This window comes from Penicillium diatomitis (assembly GCF_028827545.1).
Source record: "Penicillium diatomitis strain IBT 30728 chromosome Unknown utg000001l_segment0_segment0, whole genome shotgun sequence".
Taxonomy (NCBI): domain Eukaryota; kingdom Fungi; phylum Ascomycota; class Eurotiomycetes; order Eurotiales; family Aspergillaceae; genus Penicillium; species Penicillium diatomitis.
Genome location: NW_026623173.1, coordinates 1,154,811 through 1,178,427, shown reverse-complemented (window position 1 = coordinate 1,178,427; position 23,617 = coordinate 1,154,811). Strand labels below are relative to the sequence as shown.

At 51.3% G+C, this 23,617-nt stretch overlaps 6 protein-coding genes across 6 annotated transcripts; 3 read left to right on the top strand and 3 right to left on the bottom strand.

Annotated features, from left to right (window-relative positions):
• N7539_000349 (CaiB/BaiF CoA transferase family protein) lies at nucleotides 1-1,245 on the bottom strand (the record flags this gene model as incomplete). The annotated part of the gene is made up of 2 exons (XM_056929953.1): nucleotides 1-1,079; nucleotides 1,182-1,245. 2 exons carry the CDS (start codon nucleotides 1,243-1,245, stop codon nucleotides 1-3), a joined length of 1,143 nt encoding a protein of 380 aa, XP_056794246.1.
• A 1,044-nt stretch (nucleotides 1,246-2,289) lies between these two features.
• On the bottom strand, nucleotides 2,290-5,414 carry chiA1 (class III chitinase ChiA1; the record flags this gene model as incomplete). The annotated part of the gene is made up of 3 exons (XM_056929952.1): nucleotides 2,290-4,736; nucleotides 4,825-5,239; nucleotides 5,310-5,414. 3 exons carry the CDS (start codon nucleotides 5,412-5,414, stop codon nucleotides 2,290-2,292), a joined length of 2,967 nt encoding a protein of 988 aa, XP_056794245.1.
• A 4,580-nt stretch (nucleotides 5,415-9,994) lies between these two features.
• Nucleotides 9,995-11,597, bottom strand: N7539_000347 (putative MFS hexose transporter; the record flags this gene model as incomplete). Its single annotated transcript, XM_056929951.1, has 2 exons — nucleotides 9,995-11,364; nucleotides 11,441-11,597. 2 exons carry the CDS (start codon nucleotides 11,595-11,597, stop codon nucleotides 9,995-9,997), a joined length of 1,527 nt encoding a protein of 508 aa, XP_056794244.1.
• Nucleotides 11,598-12,167: 570 nt separating this feature from the next.
• On the top strand, nucleotides 12,168-16,466 carry N7539_000346 (uncharacterized protein; the record flags this gene model as incomplete). The annotated part of the gene is made up of 7 exons (XM_056929950.1): nucleotides 12,168-12,710; nucleotides 12,769-13,055; nucleotides 13,128-13,624; nucleotides 13,692-13,807; nucleotides 14,052-14,207; nucleotides 14,667-16,244; nucleotides 16,305-16,466. The coding sequence occupies 7 exons, from the start codon at nucleotides 12,168-12,170 to the stop codon at nucleotides 16,464-16,466; spliced, it is 3,339 nt and encodes a 1,112-aa protein (XP_056794243.1).
• A 1,032-nt stretch (nucleotides 16,467-17,498) lies between these two features.
• On the top strand, nucleotides 17,499-19,505 carry N7539_000345 (endo-beta-1,2-glucanase; the record flags this gene model as incomplete). The annotated part of the gene is made up of 7 exons (XM_056929949.1): nucleotides 17,499-17,795; nucleotides 17,861-18,111; nucleotides 18,169-18,292; nucleotides 18,362-18,756; nucleotides 18,820-19,091; nucleotides 19,146-19,318; nucleotides 19,395-19,505. The coding sequence occupies 7 exons, from the start codon at nucleotides 17,499-17,501 to the stop codon at nucleotides 19,503-19,505; spliced, it is 1,623 nt and encodes a 540-aa protein (XP_056794242.1).
• A 1,530-nt stretch (nucleotides 19,506-21,035) lies between these two features.
• N7539_000344 (uncharacterized protein) lies at nucleotides 21,036-23,058 on the top strand (the record flags this gene model as incomplete). The annotated part of the gene is made up of 3 exons (XM_056929948.1): nucleotides 21,036-21,218; nucleotides 21,276-21,553; nucleotides 21,609-23,058. 3 exons carry the CDS (start codon nucleotides 21,036-21,038, stop codon nucleotides 23,056-23,058), a joined length of 1,911 nt encoding a protein of 636 aa, XP_056794241.1.
• Nucleotides 23,059-23,617: the final 559 nt, after the last annotated feature.

Below are 23,617 nucleotides of genomic sequence, written 5' to 3'. Positions count from 1 at the left end.
TTACAACTTGGCCCGATCCATCAAAATCAAGGCCCCATCATCGCGCACCTGAAAATCCCTACCGGCCTCCCATCCCATCCACGAACGAAGCGTCTCCACTCCTCCTCCACCCGGTTCAAGCCCGCCACCAGTCCACCCACCTTCCTCTGCCTTGATGGGATGACTCGGCGTGCGCGACAAATGCACCGCCGGACGCTGCTCATAACCCGCCGCCTCCAACTCGGCATGCGTCAAGACAGGCGTCGCGCACGCATCAGTCCCATCAAAGACGGCCTCCCACTCCGCCCGCGTCTTTTCCTTGAACCGCTGCGTGAAGATGTCGCGAAGCACAGGCCAGTTCGACCGATCTTCACGCTCCGGTAGCTTGTCCGCCTCGAGATCGAGACCCCGCAGCAGCGCCGCGTAAAATTGTGGCTCCAGCGCGCCCACCGCAAAGTACTGCCCGCGGTCTTTGGTCTCGTACGTGTCGTAGTAGGGACATCCGCTATCGAGAAGGTTCTCGCCGCGAGGCTGGTCCCACGCGCCAGTCTTGGTCGCGAGACGCGGGAAGGTCGCCAGATAGGCGGATCCGTCCACCATATTGGCCTCGACGACCTGGCCTTGTCCCGTCGAGGTGCGGGCCATCAGCGCCAGCAGAATGCCCAAGAAACACATGGCTCCGCCGCCGGCGAAATCACCGAGAATGTTCCCCGGGGCGTAGGGCTTATCGCCTGCGCGACCCAGCATGGAGAGGACCCCCGAAACAGCAATGTAATTGATATCATGGCCCGCCATGTCTTTGTACTTGCCGTCGCGACGGAAGCCCGTCATCCGCGCTACAATCAGACGAGGGTTGTGCTTCAGAAGGACCTCTGTAGGCGACAGACCGAGACGTTCGAGGACCCCGGGTCGGAACGGGTCGATCAAGACATCCGTGTTGGCGAGGAGACGAAGGAGGATCTCGCGTGATTGACGGTCTCGAAGATCAAGGCTGATCGAGGTCTTGCGGCGCGTGAGTGAGTCCATGTTGACCGCAGAGGGTCGATCGATTCTCAAGACACTGGCACCATAGTCTGCGAGTAACAAACCGGAAAATGGACCTGTCGAGATACCATGTCTAGTTGTCAGTCAAGAAAAGATCCGCCCGCATCAAGGGGGGGGGGGGGGGGGGGTTCCCGCTGCGCAAGTAAAGGAGGCTTTACCTGGAGCTAAACCAGCCAGCTCAAGGACCCGAATACCAGTCAAGGGAGGGTTGAGGGGAGCCATTTATCTTGCCCAAGTCCAAGAGTGTGTCAAGGCTCTCTGCTCAATCAGAAGTAAAGTCTTGATATTCAAGAGCGCAACGTGTCGCATCCCCCATGCAACTCGAGACTGCTGGATTTCCATCGACGGCAGGGGACCTTCTCGGGCTCTTCCCCGCAGCCGAGGCCCGTGGCAAAGGAGCCGTGTGCGGGGGACCAGAGAGAGCACAGTGGCATATTTATTATTGTAACTTGGAACTTGATTGTGCTTTGCTGAGTAACCGGACCCCTTCACATTAGTGGAGAACATCCCTGTCAGTAAGTAGTGGCACAGCTGATTGCAGCATGAATGCTGTTCACAACTTCATATACTTGAAGACCTACAACACCATCGATCCGTGAATAGTCCAAGGTAGTAGTTAATTTGACAATGACTTGGCTTCTGCACATGCTTTAATATTTCAGGAAGAACCTTTCTAGGTCAGTTGGCACTTGTGCCTCAGCATAGGCTACACTCTATTGCTGTCAGCGACCCAGGAATCGATCAAGGAATTCAAACCTGGTTCAAATGCTACTGGAAGATCTGAGCTTAGCTACCTGGTGCACATCGCGGGTCGACTAATCATTCGAAGAAACTCAACAATAGTCTTTTAGCGCGTGATCTACACAACATCTGATTACAATGCCGTAAGTAGTAAGTACTATGTCACATTGAGTAAGTTTTTGTTTATCCAAATTAGGATTTAGGTCTATGTTCAAGTTGGGACATCATTTTTTTTTTCACGCACGGCCGGGGGAATATTCTCCATTAAAGGGCCAAACAGTCAGTCGTTGAGAAAGAAATCACTCCTCCACTCTGACATGCCAAAGCGTACCGAAGATCGAGGGCTTAGAATAGAAAAAAAAATATTCACAATTGGCATCATAAATAACATGAAAGAGGGACCCCACACTCAAGGGATAAGAAAAGGGTCACACAGAAATTAAGATACAAAAAAAAAAGAAAGAAAAGAAAGGCCAAAAAGTGAGGCAAACGGTCACGCTTCAGAATGTACTAAATTCTCTGTGTTCAAAGGAACATGGCAAAAGCTGCAAGAACGGTCATGAAAATGGCCGCGAAGTTGGTGACTCCGGACCGAGATGCAGCACCATTCCAGACGGGTGAAACACCCTCGGGGGTGGCACTGGCCGTGGACTGGCTCTGAGAAGAGCTGCTAGTGGGTCGCACGGTGAACGTCGGGGTCTGGGTAGGCTTGTGAGCAATGCTTGAGATTGATCCCGAGCCGATAGGGCGGGAAGACGCCGAGCTGATGTGCTTGTTGACAGCAGGCTGGGTAGGAACAAGGATGATGGTGCCAGTCACGGTGGTACTGGGACCATTGGCACTGGGAACACCAGGAGCTCCGGTAGCGGCAGAGGCACCGGTAGGAGTGACCACCACGGTGTGAGGAACGGTGACAGTGACGGTAGAGCCGGTAGGGCCACACTCCTTGCAGAAAGACACGGTGGTGGTCCAGATCTCGGTAACGGCGTTAGGACCCGAGGGAGAAGAGGGTACGGAGGTGGTCTGCGCAGCGGGAGTGGAAACGGGCTTGGTCAGAGTCACGGTTGTAGGGGTAGCCGCACAGTGAGTGCAAACCGTGACGGTGGTGGTCCATCCCTCAGGAATTGAAGGCGTAGTGGTCGCAACTCCGGAAGCAGGTCCAGTCACGCTAGCAGTGGCCTCGGGGCACACAGTAGTGGTGATGGTCGTTGTGATGGTGGTGAAACCAGTGGGGCAAATGTCAGTGTACGAAGTCACAATCACAGTGGTGACAACCTCAGGGGTGGTGGACGTGGGCGCGGTGGTCACAGAAGGCGAAGCATTGATGGTGGAAGTGATGGTGGAGGGTCCACTTCCATTGCCTCCAGGGACGGTAGTAGCGGATGAAGTGCCAATCGCACCAACACCGGACGAAGTGGAAGATCCTGCACCCGAAGCACCGGAGGAGGCCGAAGTAGACAATGCTGTCGAAGTAGCCGACACACCAACCGAGGTGGCAGTGTTAGTACCGGTGACCGGCACCGAGCTGGTCTCGTCACAGTCAGAGCTGGAAGGACCAGCAGAAGCACTGGAGACAGTGGTTGACTGAGAAGGAATCAAGGGCGTAGAAGATCCCGAAACCACGGGAATCGAAGTGGAACCAGCGGGAATTGAAGTGCTGGAGCCAACAGGGCTCGATCCGGCAGGAGTCGAAGTGTGAACGACGGGAGTTGAGGTGCTTGAGCCGGCAGGGTTGGACACAGTAGGGGTGTAAGTGTGCGGGATAAGAGGAGTCGAGGATCCTGAAGTCATGTGGGTAGTAGTGCTAGAACCAACAGAGGTCGAGGTATGGGACACGACGGGGACTGAAGAGCTGGAGCCAACAACATGGGTCGAGGTGCTCGAGCCGACAGGAGTTGAGACAGAAGCCGAAGTGTGGGAGACCACGGGGACTGAAGAGCTGGAGCCAACAACATGGGTCGAGGTGCTCGAGCCGACAAGAGTTGAGACAGAAGCCGAAGTGTGGGAGACAACAGGGACTGAAGAGCTGGAGCCAACAACATGGGTCGAGGTGCTCGAGCCGACAGAAGTTGAGACAGAAGCCGAAGTGTGGGAGGCCACGGGGACTGAAGAGCTGGAGCCAACAACATGGGTCGAGGTGCTCGAGCCGACAGGAGTTGAGACAGAAGCCGAAGTGTGGGAGACAACAGGGACTGAAGAGCTGGAGCCAACAACATGGGTCGAGGTGCTCGAGCCGACAGAAGTTGAGACAGAAGCCGAAGTGTGGGAGACCACGGGGACCGAAGAGCTGGAGCCGACGGAAGTTGAAGCAGATACGGCAGTGGAGCTGGACACCACAGCAGAGGAAGAAGTGGCGACGACGGGGGTAGAGGTGCTGGAAACGACGGTAGTCGAGGAGGAGTCCACGGCAGTCGTTGTGATCACGACAGGGACAGAGGTCGAGGTAACTGAAGTGTGAACAGGAGTAGGAGTCACCACAATGGTGGTGGTCTGAGGAGGAGCACAGCTATCGAGAATGTCCTTCATCTGCTGATAGTATGTACGGCCCGAGGCATCCTTGTTTTTCTGTGCATAGGTCGCCTCCCACAACATGATACCACCAAAGACCTTGGGGTAGAATGCCATGTACCAGCGGACAATGGTCGACACCTGAGTAGCGTCGATGTAGTAACCGTCATTGGCGGCCTGGGGGGCGGCAGGCAGACCGATGAAGAGCTTCGCATCTGGGTTGGGGTTGCTGGCGACGATGCCGGCCCAGGTATCAAAGTTGAAGGTACCGTCGACGAAGTTCTTAGCGGAGCAGCCCTCGTTGTTGTAGAATTGCACCCAGACAAAGTCAAGAGCGGTGCTGGCAATCGCGTCGCCGAGCTGAGCGTCCGGAGTCGGGCACTGAGGGGCAGCAGAGATGTAGAACTTCTTGTCGGGTTGCTCTTGGAAGCGCATGTGCAGACGCTTGATCATAGTTTTCCAGCCTATTGTTGTAGCAGGTCAATATCAGATCATCAGACAAGAGTAGGGGAGGGAAGATCATCAATGGGTCCACCGAGCTCCAAAACATACCAGTGTGGCCACCGTGCTCGATATCAAAGTCGAATCCATCCACCACATTGTCACCGAACGGACGAGGGTACTGGTCCGCCACGGCGGGATTGACAGGACCGAACGAGTACCACAAGAAATCGGCGAACCATTTTGCCTGAGCGTCATTGGTGATCTGACCGGTGGTGTAGGCACCGCCGATGGAGAGCATTATCGTCTTTCCCATCTGCTTACAGATGGGAATGTCGTCGACGATCTGGTGACAGCCCGAGAGCAAGTCAGAGCCGGGATAGACGTTGCCATCGCACTGGTTGCCAAAGTTGGAGCCAGGGTAGGCGCCTTGGGTAGGGAAACCATTGATGAAGCCAAGATTGATGATGTCGATGTCAGTCTGAGCACAAAAGTCTCGAAGACGATGCTGATTAGGTCCTTGGCCCTATTGGAAAAGGTTAGTCGAGGATGTCACTCGAGAATAAGAGATCGCAAGAGTGGATCGATCAACGCACCCAGTAAACGGCGACGTTCGTCTTGGCGTCCACATTCAACGCAAGACTGGGAAGGACCAAGGAAGACAGAGCCGCAATGGCGGCAACAGTTTTGGTGAAAACCATTATAGCGAGTATGATCAATCAATCGGAAAAAACACAGTATATACTTGATCGTATGTGTAAAGAGTGAGGGAGAGCAGAGGCACACCAGCCTGATGCAGCTGTCAAGATTCTGAATGAATGGAAGGGCAATACTGCCTCGTTGGGGGGGGGGGGGGGGTATCAACGAAAGGACGCAAACAAACGTTTGCTGAAACACCGTCACTCAAGGAAAGAGAGTGAGATAGATCGGAGCTTAGATCCAAGGGAAAGAGAGAGAAGAGACGGCAGGGTTAGAAGACGGCGGACCCGTCCATTTAAGAAAGGGAACCGTCATCACGATCGTTGGGTCAGGGCCCATGGACGAGATGGAGTCTTAGTGTGGACCGGGGAGGCTCGCCTGCATCTCGGAAATTGCACAGTCCATTAGCCTGTTGAGTTCATTGAGGCTAAGAGCCTCGACTCATTAGAGCATTCATCACTGATTGGGAGAACTCATTAAGGCGCGGCCCACGAGTGGCCTCGAATCATGCGGAGGAGGCACCAGCAGCGAGAAAGTAGGGGGTAGACGGAGGTTTGTTCGTGCAATCGCCGATGTCTCCTTTGCCCAGTTACTTCCGGTACCCCCGTTCGCGGTGTGGGCACGTAGTAAAAGTGGTGTACTGGATACTTCTCCAGTAGTAGCGAGCCGCTAGTACTGCAAGACTGGTAGTAGCCTGGAGCACCACTTTCCGCAGTCAGCCTTTCTTCGCTCCCCACTTGGACAAGGTTCAACCAATGGAGCATTCACATGTTCCATCCATCTGAGTGCGATGGGTCCTTTCCCTGACAAAGTAGGAGGAGGGAGACAAACACTGCCGTCGACTCAGAAAGGAGGGAAAAAACGGAGTCAGACTCGGTCCCGGCTGGGCCGCAGGCATGGGCTGTGACGGGGCGTGAGGCGCACGCCATTACACACTTCCGCTGCCCGCGGGCTACGCCTGACAGGTCCATCGCAGAGGTGGACTCTTCTGCCAGCTTGGGTGGGATTCGGTTCCCCCACATGAGAGGGGGAGAGAGAGAGAGTTCGCGGAAAAGACCATAGTTAGGTCAACTTGACCACGACTGACGGTGCAGTGGCATGTACACAACTACACATGCCATGGAACAGGACGGCATGGCGTGGGCCTCAGATGGGAAGGCATCCACAGTTCCACGCCCTCCGACAAGACTGGGAAGTGGCGATGGAATTGTGAACGCACTCAATAGAGCGTGTGATTCGAATGGGTCAAGCGCCCTTGGCATCGGAGGCATCGTAAGAGCCGCATGCAGGCGAAGTGGAGAGATTGAGAAAGGAGGGATGAAAAAACTCAGATCGTGCTGCACTAGATTCGGTCTAGTCCCGTGCGAGCTGGTCGGTGCGGTCAACAACACACAACGTGCTTGGGCAGGTTCTGGACGCCCGGCCTGAGCCGATGTGGGTCCCACGGGACGAGGAACGAGTCAGGTCCAAAATCCAAAGGCGGCTGGTCCCTACGAACATTACACGATTACAGTCTAGTTCTACTATATAGTACATTCCTACCTCAAATCTTTCCTATTATAGCAGTATATCATAGGATGCCTCATCAATCAACAGTCAGTGGAATGATGGCGATTGCGCTTGAGGTATCTGAACCCTCGAAGGATGCGTTCTTGGTGTTTACCCAAAAGGCAGGAGATAGCACGGGATTTTTAATGAATGAAGAGGTCCAGCAGGCTGATTTTTCAGCCTGGTAGCAGACCCACGGCTGGAAAGACGAACCTGCCGATCACCCCAGTGGACCAGTCAACCACACTGTGAAGTGTTAACTGTAGCATCTCAATCATGATCCATGCAAGAGAGGATGTTGATGCCTGGTGAGCCCTACAGCAACGGTGCATGGTCGATGAGAAGCATGAGAAGGACCCAAAACAGCTTTCGTCAAGGGTAGTCTCAAACCCGTCTCGGGAGGGAATAGGGGCTTCCCGTGTTTGTATACACCGTAATACAAGGTCCTTAGTAAGGGTTGTGTGGTCACTGGTCAGTAGTGATATGTACTTAGAAACTTCACGGCTAAGCGAGGATCAATGATCTCGGCACTAAACACTGAACAGTCAACACTGAAACAGACCCAATAGTCAGGAACATACTCTCATCACTGATCAGTGATCACTACTAATGCAGCCGACATATTTTTCAAAATCGTTGCAGTGCCACTCCTTTGGACCCCTGGGCAGCAAATGTACTCTCAAAAGCACAAATACAAGGAGGCCCCCAAGCGAAACCACCCACGAGAGTCCAAGCCCCTCATTGATTCGAGCACAAAATAATCCCCTCGTCATGCCGGCGGCACATGAAGTGACCTGGACCTCTAGCGACTTCCCTTTTCGGTCTCGCGTGGCGCACGAGCCTCGCGCCCTCGAGGTGAGCTGCAGGGTCCGACCAATCGCATCCCGCGTGTGCCTTGGAGTGCAAGTGGAGTCGGGAAACCCTATCCGGATCTGCCGTCCATTCACACGAGTCAGCTTTAGGGGCTTGGAGTGGATCAGTAGTCGGTACAGGACTACAGGTACATACTACTCCACCCACTGCATCCACCTCATTGACTGCACTCTGCAGTGCTGCTGTCTGACCGTCCGGAGTGACTCGAGTCCCCATGGACCATCTCGGTTAGAGCGAGGGCCATGATTTCCAAGCCGAGGCAGTGCATGGCTGCATGATACATGAGAACCGCTCACCGTGTCAGAAGTGACTTGAATGCCATTCACCAGACTGCAGGTTAGTTACATCATGTTGACGACTGGATCTGCAAACCACACTGAACTCTCGTGTGTTTGAACCCCCCCCCCCCCCCCAATCTTTGCGGTTCTCCTCAATCAAAGTTGCGCCTTTTGACATCCCCAGTCCCCACTCGGGTCATACGTATACGAGAGCATGGATGAAGAAAGAATCCATGATTGTTCGATAGCAAACTACGAGAAAGACTACGGCGGGCGGGCGAAGCCGTCTCTGTATATTCTGCGCCCTTCAGTGCAGATTACGAGACAGCACCGTCATAGACCGGAGGACTCAGTCCTGGAGTATTCTTGTCTTCGAGAGCCCCGAACGGGAAGTACTCAGCCCAGTAACGATTTCCAACCTTGAACCTTCGAGGTTGGACAAGAATGCTGAGTAATCGAAATCTCACCTCACCTGCATGATCCATCATGCTGGCCATTCACCGGGGGAACTCCCCGAATTCTCACGCGCCAAGGAGTGCAATCTTGCACTTTAACCGCTTGCCCCAGTACAGTCTCTGCAGTGTGGAAAGTGCAGAATGTAAACCGTAATACTTCGAAATTTGATAGATTCCAGCGACAATCAACTTCAAGGTGGCCATTGTCAGAATGGGTGAAGTGCACATGAACGCCTAATGCTAGGACTAGCTCCTCCAGCTAAGGTTAGCTGCCTGTCTGACAGTAGTGCTAACATCCGTTACCTATCTCGTACTCCTTTTTCGGCGTACACCCAAGCCCCGGAGAATCGTTCTCGAGGTTGACTCTTACTGTCTTAAATATGCTGGTTGGCCAGTAAACTGACAAGGGGTCCTGCAATGGATCTATGCAGGGACCGGACAGAAGAGGACCGGCATCTGCTTCTTACTCCAAGGACAGTGTCTTCCTTCCGGATTTATCTTCATCTTACTGTAAAGCGTCAGGAACAGCGCGCCAAACCAGTCACCGGGTATACAAAAAGCCACCTCTAGCACAAATCTCACGCCAAGGCAGAGCCAAGATCTTGGGGGCCCAAGGAAACCCGTTGTCGTACAATGGGCGTCGGGCCGGCCAATATGATGATCTGGGTTATCTCGGAGATCATGCCTTCCCGGCAATAGCGGTTGAATCTGCCTGCATTAGCTTGGGCTGTAAGCGGTCATATTCAGGTACTGATGCCTGTCATCGGCGGACAAGGCAAGGACCCATGAAATGATGGACCCTCTGCACACGAGTCAGCAAATTACCGGGTGCATGTGCCTGAATGGGCTGCGTTTGCCAAGGCTCAAGAGGTATGAACGGCGGTCCGCCAATCTAGGGTCTCTGACCGGATGTGAGAGCAATAGTGCGCCTACTTCTGCGCACGTGGGGTTCTTGATTAAATATTCTCATCTTTAACAGTAATCTGAGGCAAGTTTCGTCAAGTTGCTTTGTGGTGTGAAATCCTTTCTTGAATTCTCTGGAAAAGCAAAAAAACGTTGCCTTTATTGCGTGTATTATCACATTCCGCGTCCAAGTCGTATAAGACCAAAACAATCCTTCTGGACTCTGTCAATACTAAATAGAGCTCTGACCCGACATCCCCGACATCCCTGACATTCCTTTAAGATGGGTCTTTTGGAATGAACTGTTTGATCTTACGAATCGGACATAGCTAAGGTTGGCTCGTAGAGGTAGGACACCAGGAACTGGAAAATACAACACGTCCGGCTACCATGGTCTGATATTATACTCAATGAACTCGTACTATATTTCAGCATCATTATCATAGCTATCGTCAACAAAATCACAAGTCCAAACGTTCGAAACAGGCCAGCTGCCAGAAACTCCGATAAAGAGACATCCCAACTTCAAGCCTGCTTATCTTCCACGTGCTCTTCATAAGATATCTCCTGCTTTCTGTCTTGAATTTGATGCACCAGCTCCTTCTTCGCATCCTCACCTTCAAAGGGATAGGCAAGCTCTTCCAGTGTCGGACCGGCCGTCTCAACGAAGAAGAAGTACACAACCAAGAGGACGATGAATACCCACACACAGTAATAGATATAGAACTTCCATCCAATATTCTTCAGCGCAATTGGATTCACGTAGCTTCCAAAGATTGAAGAAACTTGAATGGTCAACAGAACAAATGCCCAAGCCTTGGCTCTCATCTGCAAGGTGACCAGCTCAAGTGGATAGGTCACAATCAAGTTGGTCCACGCAAAGGTGTAGAAGGCCTGGAAGATGAAGATACACGCAATCACCAGTCGACCCGCGGCAAGCGAATTATGTTCGAGATACTGCTGGGCTGCAATTGTCCAGACGATAAACGTGACAAGAACACCGCCCGAGCCTGTCAGGAAGAAGAAGCGACGGCGGAAGCGATCAATGATCAAAGTGACAAAGATAGCCACAATATACTGCCAAAGAGTGACCATGCCATTGACCAGAGTAATCTCGTACTTGGTTTTCAACCCAGTATCCTTCAAGATCTGAGTCAAGTAGTTCGAGACGAGCAGGTTTCCGGAACTCTGACTGAAGAGCGCTGTTGCAAAGCAAAGGAAGATGCGCTTCAGGTTGGCCTTGGAAGAGAAAAAGTCTCGCCATGTCATATTATTCTCGGCCTCCTTGATGATGGCCTGCTGGATCTCAGCGCATTCCACTTCGACCAGCTCCGAGTTGGGATCGCATTCGCCATGAAACTTGATCAAAATCTCACGCGCCTCCTGCACTCGGCCCTTTGCAATGAGCCATCGTGGAGACTCTGGACAGAACCAAATGAGGCAGAACTGATAGGCCGATGGAAAAATTTGAATGAGCGTCGGCAGGCGCCATGACCACTGGCTGTTGATACGATAACAGCCAAAAGTGGCCCATGCCCCAATGACATAGCCCAGCACGATTGATGTGTTGTAGAAAGTTGTAACCTGCACGCGCTCCTTCGGGTGAGACAATTCAGTGACCAAGACCGGTGCTCCCATTTGGATCAATGAGGAGCCAACACCCAGGATTATCTTGCCGCCAATGTACATGTTCAAAGAGGTAGCGAAAAACTCGATGAGGACTCCGGCAATGATCACAACTGATCCCAAAGCGGTGGGCAGACGACGGCCCCATTTGTCACCGATCCAGCTGAGAAAGATGAAGGGAATGACGCCTCCGATGGCGTTTGAAGCTCCAAAAAAGCCAAGTTTGGCCCCTTCGGGGTGTCCGAATCTATCTTGCCACGAATTGAGGACTTGCATCCCGTTTGTCATTGACTAGGCAGATTGATCAGCATTGCGTAAGGGAGGTTTCTCGAATGCGAGGCTGACGTGCCCCATCTATACCAAGTGCAGCACTAGCTAGCAATGACGATGTGAGCAGGAAGTAGAGCAAGATGCCATTTTTCCTTCGCCAGAAGGGCTGCATCAAATCAACATTGATGGGCGAAGCAATGCCCTCGGCAGCATGAGCTGCAGCAGGAGCCATGGCGTAATGAGTCAAACTTGAAGCGGCTTCAGGGCCTCAGAATTTTCGGGAGACAACGAAGCTAATTCAAGCTGGTTGTAGTGGGTGATGATGCTCTCAAAACATGCCCTGGTCTGGGCGTTCCAGTCTTTTATATGTCACCAGACCGCACCCTCAAAACCCGTGTGATGAGAGTTGCTCCTGTCTTTGGAGGACTGGAAGACTGAGTGACTCTCATGCTGGAAGACATAGAATTGCCGAATTCAAAAAAGCACACTGGGGAAAGTGGATCGTGGGGAAGAAGATTTTGGTTGGGGGTACACCATTGAAGGTCTATGCGGGGACGGCGAAATCTGATCGGGGAAACAATTACTCTCAATTCTCCGAAACCCGCATTCCAAAGGCCGGTGCCAATTTCCCCGACCCTCTTCTCTCTTGGATAGGCGGGGGCGGCTTCGCCCATGCGCGGAAGGCAACAAGCCACGCCGCTCTCGCCGTTATAAGGTGAACCTAAAGAATTCATTTGAAAGTCAAGTGTTCTTCGTCCAATTCACTTTTTAGCAGTCTGCAACGAAAGGTTGACTTATAGAAATGGCGCCTCCTTTGCCATCTGCTTCCCTGCCCAGTGACTTTGAATGGGGATTCGCGACAGCTTCCTACCAAATCGAGGGAGCCGTCGCTGAAGATGGCCGAGGAAAGTCAATTTGGGACAACTTCTGTCACCTCGAACCCTCAAGGACAAAAGGCGCCAATGGCGACGTTGCTTGCGACCATTATCATCGCTTCGAAGAAGACTTTGATCTCTTGTCCAAGTATGGTGCAAAAGCCTACCGCCTCTCCCTGTCTTGGTCGAGAATTATTACTTTGGGAGGTCGCTCAGATCCCATTAATGAGCAAGGTGTTGCCTTCTACAACCGTCTGATTGATGCTCTTTTGGCACGGGGTATTGTGCCATGGATTACGTTGTACCATTGGGATCTTCCACAAGGCATCCATGATAGATATGGGGGCTGGCTCGACGTAGAGGAGTCCCAATTAGATTTCGAGCGATATGCAAAGGTCTGCTATGAGCGCTTCGGTGACCGTGTCAAGCACTGGATCACACTGAACGAACCGTGGATCGTATCGATCTTTGTGAGTGTCCGACTTCGTGCTTCTGATACATATGACAAGGGAGCTAATTATGATCTAGGGGTACTCAACCGGGGGTAACGCACCAGGAAGAAGCAGCACCAACCCTCAGTCTACAGAGGGTGATTCTGCAACAGAACCCTGGATTGTAGGCAAAGCTCTTATCATGAGCCATGCTCGTGCGGTGGCACTTTACAACAAAGAGTTCAAATTTTCACAAAGAGGCAAAATCGGTATTTCATTGAATGGAGATTACTACGAGCCTTGGGACTCGCAAGATGAGCATGATCACCAGGCAGCTGAGCGCCGAATGGAATTTCATATTGGCTGGTTTGCCAACCCTATTTGGTATATGTTACCCCTGAGGTGCTTTCTTTGTTGAGACTGCGTATCGCTGACTTCTGGTATCGAAATGTACAGCCTTGCAGAGGACTATCCTGAGTGTATGAGGTCGCAGCTGGGCGATCGTCTGCCCAAGCTCACAGAGGCCGATCTTCTGACGCTTCGTGACGCTGAAGTCGATTTCTATGGCATGAACTATTATACTTCCCAGTTTGCTCGTCATTGCCATAGTCCGGCCTCGAGTGAGGACTACAAGGGAAATGTTGATGAGCTTCAGGAGAACAATGAAGGCTTGTCAGTTGGTGAACCCTCTGGTGTTCACTGGTTGCGGTCAACTCCTGCTTTGTTCCGCAAACATCTGACTCGGATCTACCGGAAGTACAAAAAGCCGATATATATAACCGAGAATGGATGCCCTTGTCCTGGCGAAGATCGCATGACCGTGGAGGAGGCCGTGAATGATATCTATCGCATTCGCTATTTCCAAGACCACATCAACGCCGTCGCTTTATCGCGGGATGAAGACGGCTCTGATATCAGGGGTTACTTTGCGTGGTCACTCATGGACAACCTTGGTACTTATTCTCTTCCAACGTTACCTCATATTTCGAGTCTTGGGTGTTCAACTGACACATGCTATAGAATGGTCGGATGGCTACGGTGTCCGCTTTGGGGTCACTTTCACAGATTACGACACACTCGAAAGAACCCCCAAAAAGTCTGCATTACTTCTCAAAGATATCATCGAGAGTCATATGGTTCTCCAAAGTGGTCTTGCGGGAGTCAAGGAGAGCAGCATCTGAAACCAAGAAGATTGTTGATGGTAGAATACGAATTGCTTCATTTTGCATAATGGCCGATGCTTGCCGTCCCGAAACGTAGGCCAATTCTGACTGTAAGATCCATTCAAGTCAATACATGTCCTGCATGAGGCTGCGTAAAGAGCAGCAAGAGTTATGAGACAGCGGGGTACCTATGAAGGAACTAAGCTTTCAAATTTAGGATGGACCCGGTCTTAGTCCGAGAGCAAGCGCATTACAGAGACGGTCTAGCGATTTCATGGAGCCCAATATCTATGAGGAACCCGAAGATGCTGCCGCTTCAACTTCATGTTCTCTCTTCCCGAATATCTTCATTCTGCAGCTGTTTCCCGAAGAGGTCTGTTTATTCCCGCCTCTGCCTGGGCGCATGGTGACTGATTTGGCTTGATTGACTCTCACAAACCGCTCGCCCTGTTCCTGAATTGGCAGCTTGAGCGGAGAAACCTCGGTCGGGGTAAACGGCGGGGGATATTGATCGGGAACACTGCAGTCGGGAACCTTTCTCGCGACCCAGTTTCCCAATTTCCCAATTTCCCATTCCCCGTGTCTCTGCTAGATTCTTGAATGATAATTCCGCAGATCCATTTATTTCTCCGATTTCCCCAACCCTGAACTTCTGGAGGCTGCGTAGCGCTATAATGGCAGCTGCGGTGTCTGATGTTTCTCCGCGACCAAGGCCCCGAGCGTGTGATCGCTGCCGACTGCGTAAAGCAAAGGTATGGTTGTTTGATGGTGATGGAGTGTGGACCCGAATGACGGACTTGACTCTATTCAAGCTAAACTTCTGAATTTCTAGTGTGACTGTTCGGATCCATCATCCAACTGCCTCAGTTGCCGCGTGGCAGGCAAGCAATGCACATTTGATCTTCCAGTTTCTCGTCGCGGCCCTAAAGCGAAAAGGCGTGGAGTAACTACGGAAGCACAAGGACTCTCACCACACAGTCCAGCCACACCTGGAGTGCGGTCGCAAAAACAGTTGCCTCTTCCACGGCCGAGATTTGAGGTGTCTGGTAACTCAGAAATTCTGGAGCCATGGGGAACAGGACCAGCTCCTTCCATCGGTCTCGACGCCGGGCTTTCGCCAGTGACTGCTCATACAGCCTCAACACTTCTGTCCCATTCAACCCCGAGCGGTGGAGCCGTCGCCACTATCGATCGATGGAATGCTCTTGCACGAAAGCTATACCAGCGAAGATCATCGCTTGTTCTGAAAGATCTCATCAATCACTGCTTTGATCTGTTCTTTACATACCTCTTCCCTCTCATTCCCCTTGTCCATGAACCCAGCATACGATATGGGTTGAGCTATTTCACACATGACGAAAGTCAGGGACCCATTGAGCCCAGCTTGAGCTTGGTAAGTGGGTGTGGCAGCATGAAATATCCAGAACTATGGCCCGATATGACTTTCACTCTCATCACGGCTGTCTGCGCGGAAGTGGCATTCCTCTTGCCCAAAGATATTTTCTCAGAGGGCGACACGGTGGCAGACTTATTACTACAAGCTTCACGGAGCTGTCTCGCGACATATCTGGAAGCTGATCTTGAATACCCCAATGCCAATTCCGTGGTCATTCGGTACCTACACTCCAACTGCATGCATGCTGCGGGGAAACCAAGAATATCGTGGCACATTTTTGGTGAAGCGACCCGGCTGGCACAAGTGCTTCAAATGCACGACGAGGGGTCTATCAAAGATGTTCTCCCTCTCGAAGCCGAGTTCCGCCGAAGAGCTTTTTGGATCACGTACATTGGAGACAAATCTGCCGCGATCTTGAACAATCGTCCAATCACGATTCACAAATTCTCCTTCGAGTCGGGAATAACAATGAGATATCCCGTCGGAGCTGAAGATGAGATGGTTGCCAGTCCGGAAAGTACACATGCAGACGACCTCACAACTCGGAACAGTTTTTTGGCCGGTTTCAATGCCAACTTACGAATATGGCAACTAGCATCAGACCTCCTCCTAGAGATCCGTTTGATCGAGAACCGCAAGACTCCGCCGATGGTTGGTATCCATGGCTTCTCACCCGAAGACAGACTGCGGTTGGATCAGCTATATGTGCTCTTCGTCACCTCTCTCGATACTCTTCCTCCAAACCTGCGCGATGACAAACTTTTGACAAATGCCCGGGAAAATATGGAAGGTATGGACGATCTATCAAGAACCTACACCATTCAAGGGGTCAACCTGTACGTCACTCTATATTGTCTGAAGATGGTCATTGCCCAAAAATTCGAGGAAACGCAGTATTTCCTCGCGGACCACAATGAATTGTTGCTGTTGAGAAAAACAGAGGTCGCTCGAAGCATGGTGAAATTCATTCGAGATGCTCCATTCTGGGCACTCCAGGTCAATGGCGAGCCCTGCGTAAGATTTTCTACGAATCAGATAATTTCAATGCTGCATCAACTCACAATGAACGATTAGGTCGAAAAAATACGTTTGATCGGGGCAAGTCTTTTAGGGATCATTGATCAACACGAGACCTCGCCTCTGTCGGCTCGTGCGCAGGCTGATCTCTCCGTGCTGCTGGACATTCTGACTCGGCTTGATTCCAAGGCATCCGATACCCTACGTCGGTCTGTCTGATATTGCGAAGAAAATATAGTCTGTTTAGAATCTGTCTTCGGCCGCAGAGAGGAGAAGGGCAGCAAAATCGGAGCATTGTCTCAAACGTTTTCTTTCCTTAGCTTGGACCATATATCTACTGATCAATCACGGCCAAGGTATACAGAATCTTTGTGAAGTCTCTTCGACAGAAATCGAAAGTACGTTGCACGCAATACCCCATGGAAAGAGCACCGTTCCTTTCCCTCCTTGTATGCCAAGTAGATATAATCGAGAAGTTAAAAGACGGTCCTCCACCCTGTCTTTTTGGACCGCTGCCAAGAACCGTTTCAAGCCGTCCACACTCGTGTATGAACCAAGTCTCATTGTGGCAAGGACGTAGAAGCGGAAGCTCCAAAAATTCCAGGGGATCATCGAGTCAGCCTTTCCAAGATTGAGGTTGAAGAAAATCCGAATCCCCGAATCTGGAGTTGATTTCCAATTCACCGAATCTCCGCAATGGGGTGCTTGGAGCTTCGCGACCTTCAGACTTCAGAGACTGCCGAGCCGTTGATCGGTCAATCTCAAGGATACGTGGATTTACCGCCGCTGCTGATCTCCTTCTCTATTCAAACGGCGCTTCGTGTTCACTGGATTTCTCCGACGCCACTTCTCTGAAAGACAGCCCGGTGCCGAGAGGGAAGTTCTTGTCTTCAACCGTCAATTGCCTCCTGTCTCCACCACGGGCATGACCCGCAGTCCAAATTGGCCGCCGATTATTCCCCAGATCTGCAAGTCCCTCAGGATTCCTGATAGTGCGGGGATCCTGACAAATGGGTATCAGCGGACCGTAGGAGTATGCCTAGGCAAGATTGTCCCAGCAGTATCGCGGCGAAGTCAGAACGTGCAGGCGGAGCAATCGATTGTCGCTGAACCAAATAAATACAGCATGTGAGATCCCCCAATCCAGAGAAAAAAAGACTTGAAGACCATCCCTTAGCAGCTCGGAGTCCTTGACACTATAGTCACTTCCTCACACCGGCATCCAGACTAAACTCAAGTCAAGCATCGAGAATGCACTTTCGCCAGGTCTCATTAGGCCTCACTTGCGCCACTCTGGCGGCTGCCCTGCCTGGCAACTCGCTGAGACGCAACGAGCCCTCATGTCGTTTTGCCCAGCAGTACACCGAGAAAGAAGTCCTGAAAGATCCCTCCAACTTCATTCAGGATATGCTGTACTGGGAGGGCAAATTCCACCAAAACAATGTCTCGTATAATTCAGAAAATGGCATGTCTTACGATGGAACCAACATTGACTGGGAAACCGGAGAGCGAACAGTCAAACATCCTTTCAGTGCCGCGAGCAAAGAGGTCAGCATCCCGATTATCTATGACTGCGTTAATCTTGACCAAAATTTACAATCAATTTGAACCAGTCCCTGCAAGTTATGCTCTACGCCCACGCGATCTCGGGATCACCAGACGCAGCTCGGGTGATTTCTCCCAACAATCCGTCAGCCGCTCCCGAGATCGTAGCGTCAATCATGGACCTCAAGTTGCAAACATATTTGAGATTCAATGAGACCTATCCCGGGTTCGGTGGTTTCCTGCCATGGTTCACCTCCAGTTCACAGGATATCACACCAACGTGGGACTGGAACAACCGCGTTCCAGGCTTGGATAATGGGTATCGAATTTGGCTGCTCGTGGTTTGAAAAGAAGTTTTGACTAACAGTGGGTTTAGTGAGCTGCTTTGGGCTGTATATGCCTTCATTCAGGCCGCCGAGAACACGTCCAACAAGTCGTATCATAATCTTGCCAGGAAATGGCAATCCTGGATGGATTACACCAAGACCACTATTACTCAGGTAAGCATGGCGAGATTCGAAGGAAAGTCTTCATAACGTGCCGATGCTGACTTTTCTCCTCCTGCCCAGATCTTCTATCGGGGCTCAGGTAAACTCTGCGCTGTTGTGGACATCGCAAACCAGACTTTGTCAGTCAATCATCCCGATCAGAAGTATGCTTGCGAAGGGTCCAGTTATCTTGATGACCCCTACGAGGGAGAGCTCTTTACATGGTGGCTCCAGTTCTTTGGAGGTCTGCCCGATGCCGAGATTGAAGATCTTTGGACGTTCAAGAGAGCAAAGTTGCAGAGTATCGACTACCACATGGGCAAATATGGCCCGATCACTGTTCAGAAAGGTAAGGATGTTCTTCGACGCAAAGTGGGAAGTACGACGCTAATATCGCTTCATGAAGGATACTGGTTTTCCAGCCACGAGACCTGGAAAGTCATGGAAATGCCATATTACGATATTGACATTATTCGGTGAGTCGACGCTTCTTTTGCCTAAGGTAGTTTTGCCCTTCGCTAAACCTTGGACCTTCATAGTCGCGTCTTCAAGAACGCAGAGCGAGTTCGCACTTGCAACTCTGTCACCACTCATGTTCCTGGCATGTTTGCGTCTGTCAACAATGTCACAGATCCGTCCACTGGTGATGTCGTCGGCTATATTTCGAACGCTGGTATTCCGTCCATTGCAAACCAGACTGTTCAGGAGCTTGATGTGATCACTCCTTACAGTGTCTTCCCTACAGTGCTCTTTGATAAGGCCGTCGGCATGGCCTGGTGGAGAAATATGGCTATTGCCAAGAAAATGCAAAGTCAGTCACGATCATGAATCATCATCTCTCAAGACATCTACTGACTGTTCACAGACATTTACGGCAGCACCGAGTCAACTCGCCGTGACGGAGCCGGCGTCTCTGCCTTGCTCACCTGGGATAGCAAAGTCACTACAGTGAATTCGATTCTTGGCGGAGTCTCAGGCTTTGTTCGGCAGAAGATGAAGTCTGACAAAATTTACTCGACATTTGTGAACCGAATCGAGGTGCGTATTTCCCATCTTCATAATTGATTGTTATCTACCTCCTGAAGCCTTGAATCGTTGCCAACAAGTACCACAGATGGAATATTCGCGTGTTTTCCAACAATTAAAGGGAGAACACGTTGACTTTTGTCTACCAAAGGAAACCGTTCCGGATGCCGGACTCACTGACTTTGGAACCTGCAAGTGAGCGCCTCCTGCGATCTACTGGAAGGCCTCGCAGTCTCAGGTAGAAGCATGTTACTGCATCTGTTTACTCATGGTTTCGCCGTCGTGTGTGGAGGGCAAATACCTGTTGCACATATTGCAATGAGGGTGCGCAACAGGCCCGACTTACTCCAGAGTCGGCTGGCGCTCTGCGCGAGGAGAGTGTGGACTTTTTTTTCGAGACAGTCTATAGATCATGACAGCTTCCGACCGACGCGAGTCATTTGAGAGTCAGGGAATACCATAATCATACCTCACCTTGTCACCAAGGAGAAGTTCAAGACGAAGAGCTCAGAGACACAGCAAGGCGTACATATTTGGAGGAACAGAGTTTCATCCCTCCAATAAATCTAAGCTTGGGTCGCAGGACCGGGTAGATAGAAGCAAGTGGTGTTAAAGGAGGGCCCATAGCAGAAAGTGCTTGCGGCTCCCCACGACATGAATGATCATGTTCGAGAAGTCGTTCGTTTGACGTAGCATACTAACTCCTACTCCATCAGCATTCCAATATTAGAGCCCTCGCTCGAACCATTTGGCTTGCTACAATTCACGTCAACGCATTGAAATAAGAGACTTCAAGGATGCTTCTTATCCTCCTGGAGGACCTGTGAATCTAAGTTCCTTGCCGTCCACAGGGCATCCCTGCGATCACGTGACTGGATCTACTAAATGGACGGCCTTGTTGCACCGCGTAGTTCGCATCGCGTCGTATCTTGGAAATGAGCACTAATTCATTGGGTAGTATGAAATTTGGGGGGCAATGATGCTTATGATACTTGCATCTTTTCGCTACAATGGCGACAGCGAAAACAAGCATCCGGCACTGTATGATCGGAGTTGACCCTGCGTCATCGAGGGATCTTGCTTGATTGCCCCTACCCATACGTCGATGCCATCTGCGCAGCCCTTCGACATCAACTCCTTCGGAAGATATCCCGTGGATGATGCAATCATATTATTTTCCTGACAAACGGCAGAAAACTGCCTCGAGAGATTAATATGGCTTGCAAGGTTCAACGTTCAAGGGCCATGGACCAATCCCTGGACCTCGCGACGAGGGCTCAAGGATGTCTTTCCAGCTTGTCCAGGGACAACATCCTTGATAAGCCCTGAAAATCCTCTAGACTACATTCCAGAAGATTGCTGCTCAGGCTCTTAGCACAATCTCATCGATACCGCTATTGGTCATCCATGTGCTCCGTACTGACAGCTCAAATTCTTGCCATGCCGCTTGCGCATTCCACCCCTCCACAGGCGCGTCGACGCGTCCTCGATCCAGCTGTGTTGATCTCTCTGGAGACCTTCATTAAGCCTGTGGATGTCCTGCCATTGTCTTCAAACCACTACATTCTTTTTCTGACCATCGTGAGCTTCCACTCGTTTCATCGCACGCTCTACGCCAGTGTTGTCGAAGGATATCAACATCTGCAACGTTCAACAACCCCCTCTATAACACGAATACGATTACAAAACCTCCAAACCGAGAGGACGACCTACTCGAAGAACTGACAATATGGCTACCGGCTTCTCGCCTGCACCCCGAAAGGAGGGTACCTGGACGAAGTTGACGATTTTCATCTCGCTATATTGTCTCATTCTCGAATCGATTGGGGGTCTAGTCATTGTCTTCCTTCTCTATGGAAGACACGAAGTTGATTCAAAGATGGCTCCAAGCCTGATCCTCTGCATGGTCGCGGTATGTACATACGAAGCTTGACATCTTTTGCCGATCATCAACTGATGAATGTGACAGTCTTTTCTCACGGTTCCCCTCGTCTCCCTTCAAAGCCTTGTCGCTTGGCAGTACAACAAGATTGGAGGGTTTGGAGAGCAAAAGACAATTCTTCACAACATTTGCACCTACTTCTTTCGATTGGATCTTATGGTGTGGCTGGCTGCAAGTATTGCCGGGCTTATCGTGGCTGCTGAGCAAATGACATGTCTTCCAGCTGGCTATGACGGCGGCTACTGGAAAGTCGGTACCAGTTGCGTTCTTCACCAGTGCTCAGTCCTCGTATCGGTTACTGCATTGTAAGATAACGTGCATCCAACATTTTGCCTTCCTCTCTAATCTGCTTCTCCTCAGTGTTACGGTATGCACCACTTACTGCGCGAGGCAGCTTTGCGACCGGCCATACGATATCTCACTCATTGGGATCTACAAGCGGTCATGCATCGCGCGGGATGGCAGCATTGTCTCGAATCAAACCTGGAACAGCGACGAAACGTTGAAACACGAGATTCTGAATCTGTGCCGCCAACACGATGGCAAGGCCAACGAAGAACCATGGGCCTTTGATCCACTAGCTGATAAGGTCAAGTGTCATCCCAGCATTTGCCATCCTGCTCCAGTTCGTCTTCGACCGCAGCTTCATGTGAACACCAATGCTGGCTCAGAGTATGGTGAGATTACTTCCGGAACAACAGTGTCACCGGACAGCTCTCTTTCTCGCCTCTCACCCAGCGGGCAGACACTCGTTGGAGACTTCTATCCCATGTCACGCACTTCTACTGTAACAACTTCCAAACCCGCCTATGACGCCCAAGCAGTTGGCAAATCCGCTGCTCCGAGGATCCCCGAGATCCCTGCTCAATTCACTGCAAATCACAAAAGAGGGAAATCGTCGCTTTCATCACTGCGACGATTCTTGCCAAAGTCATTTCCTCTGTCTCTTCCATTATCATCGGACCCTCAAATATTGGCTCTTGCGAACCCAGATGCGGCATCAGACGTTGAAAAGCAGGTGGTGACACCGTCGACTGCGAGTCGTGCGAATGCGTTTGCGGCCCCAAAGACCTCAGGCAACCAATTGGAAGACAAGGAAACCTCAGAGACAACTTTAGTGTCGCTCTCCTCAACGGAATCGACAGAAAAGAAAGCCGGGAGTCATTCGCGTACCATGACAATGAGCTCGGCGGACGCTCCTGAGGTCGTAGTGTCCGCATCGCAACTCAAGAACAACGCAGCCCAGCCAGGCGGCTCAGGCCCAATTGCCATGTCCATTCATCACCCTCATCATCCAAACTACGTCCCTGCTCCGGCAACTTCTCAGCGCCAAAGGGGATATTCGGCATCTTGTCGTCAGAACGCCGTCACCCCATTGCCGCACACAGACTCTCAACGACGAGCAGGATCCCGCCCGCCTCATGTTGTCCAACACCCGGGTCGTCGATCTTCGCAGTCAGCAGATAGACACATTGCCTCACCATACGGGCTTGCCCCGTATCACGCCAACCGATACCCTCATCCCCATCAACGGCCTGCTCACCACCAAGCCTTTGATCCCAGTCACTCCGTTCCCAATCTGCCCCGTCGCGACGATGTCGAAGTGATCTATCCCAGTACCCGTCGCCCTCGCAGCAACACTCATGGAGGTCTCAACACACCTCTGAGCTGTATCTTTGAGGCGGGCTCGATTCCTCCCATGCCAATGGACGAAATCAATCTCGGTGGAGCCACCTCGGAGACCAGGCGCAACATGAATCATCAAGCTACTTATCGTGGAACCAACCGAACGAGCATGGGCTTCTATTGATACACTTCCCCTCGCCGCTGGCCCTATTCTTCCGCAGTGTCTGCTGGTCAGACTTGACGCCGCCGCATACTTCGGTGGCATCCTTCAATTGCATCTTTCGTTCTCTCGCAGAACTTCAGAAAGCACCTGGAGATGTCGTTACTTCGTTTAAAACTTAGCCTTACATGTTCCGTACTCTTACAATAGATAATCGATGTCGCATACGGTCTTGAAGATTCGGGCCCGTAAACTCTTAACCATCATCAACCCACCACTAAGTGCGTGCTCCAAGGTCAGGCCCACCACGTGTGAAGAACTCAAGGCCTTCCAACGAGCTCTTAATGTTTGCATGTCACCTGTATTGTCGAAACCCCCTGTAGATGGAGAAAGCGAGTCCTTCTGTGATTCTGTCTGTCGCGTCACGACATGGACAATTACAGAGAAGGTAATTTGATGTTTAATTTCTCTAGGCATTTCTCTCCATAAATTCTAAGCCTGGGCTGGAAGAAATTTCGGACGAGATTTGTATTCAATAACACGGTCATATCGGCTGACGGCAAGAACTCAAACACTCTGATCG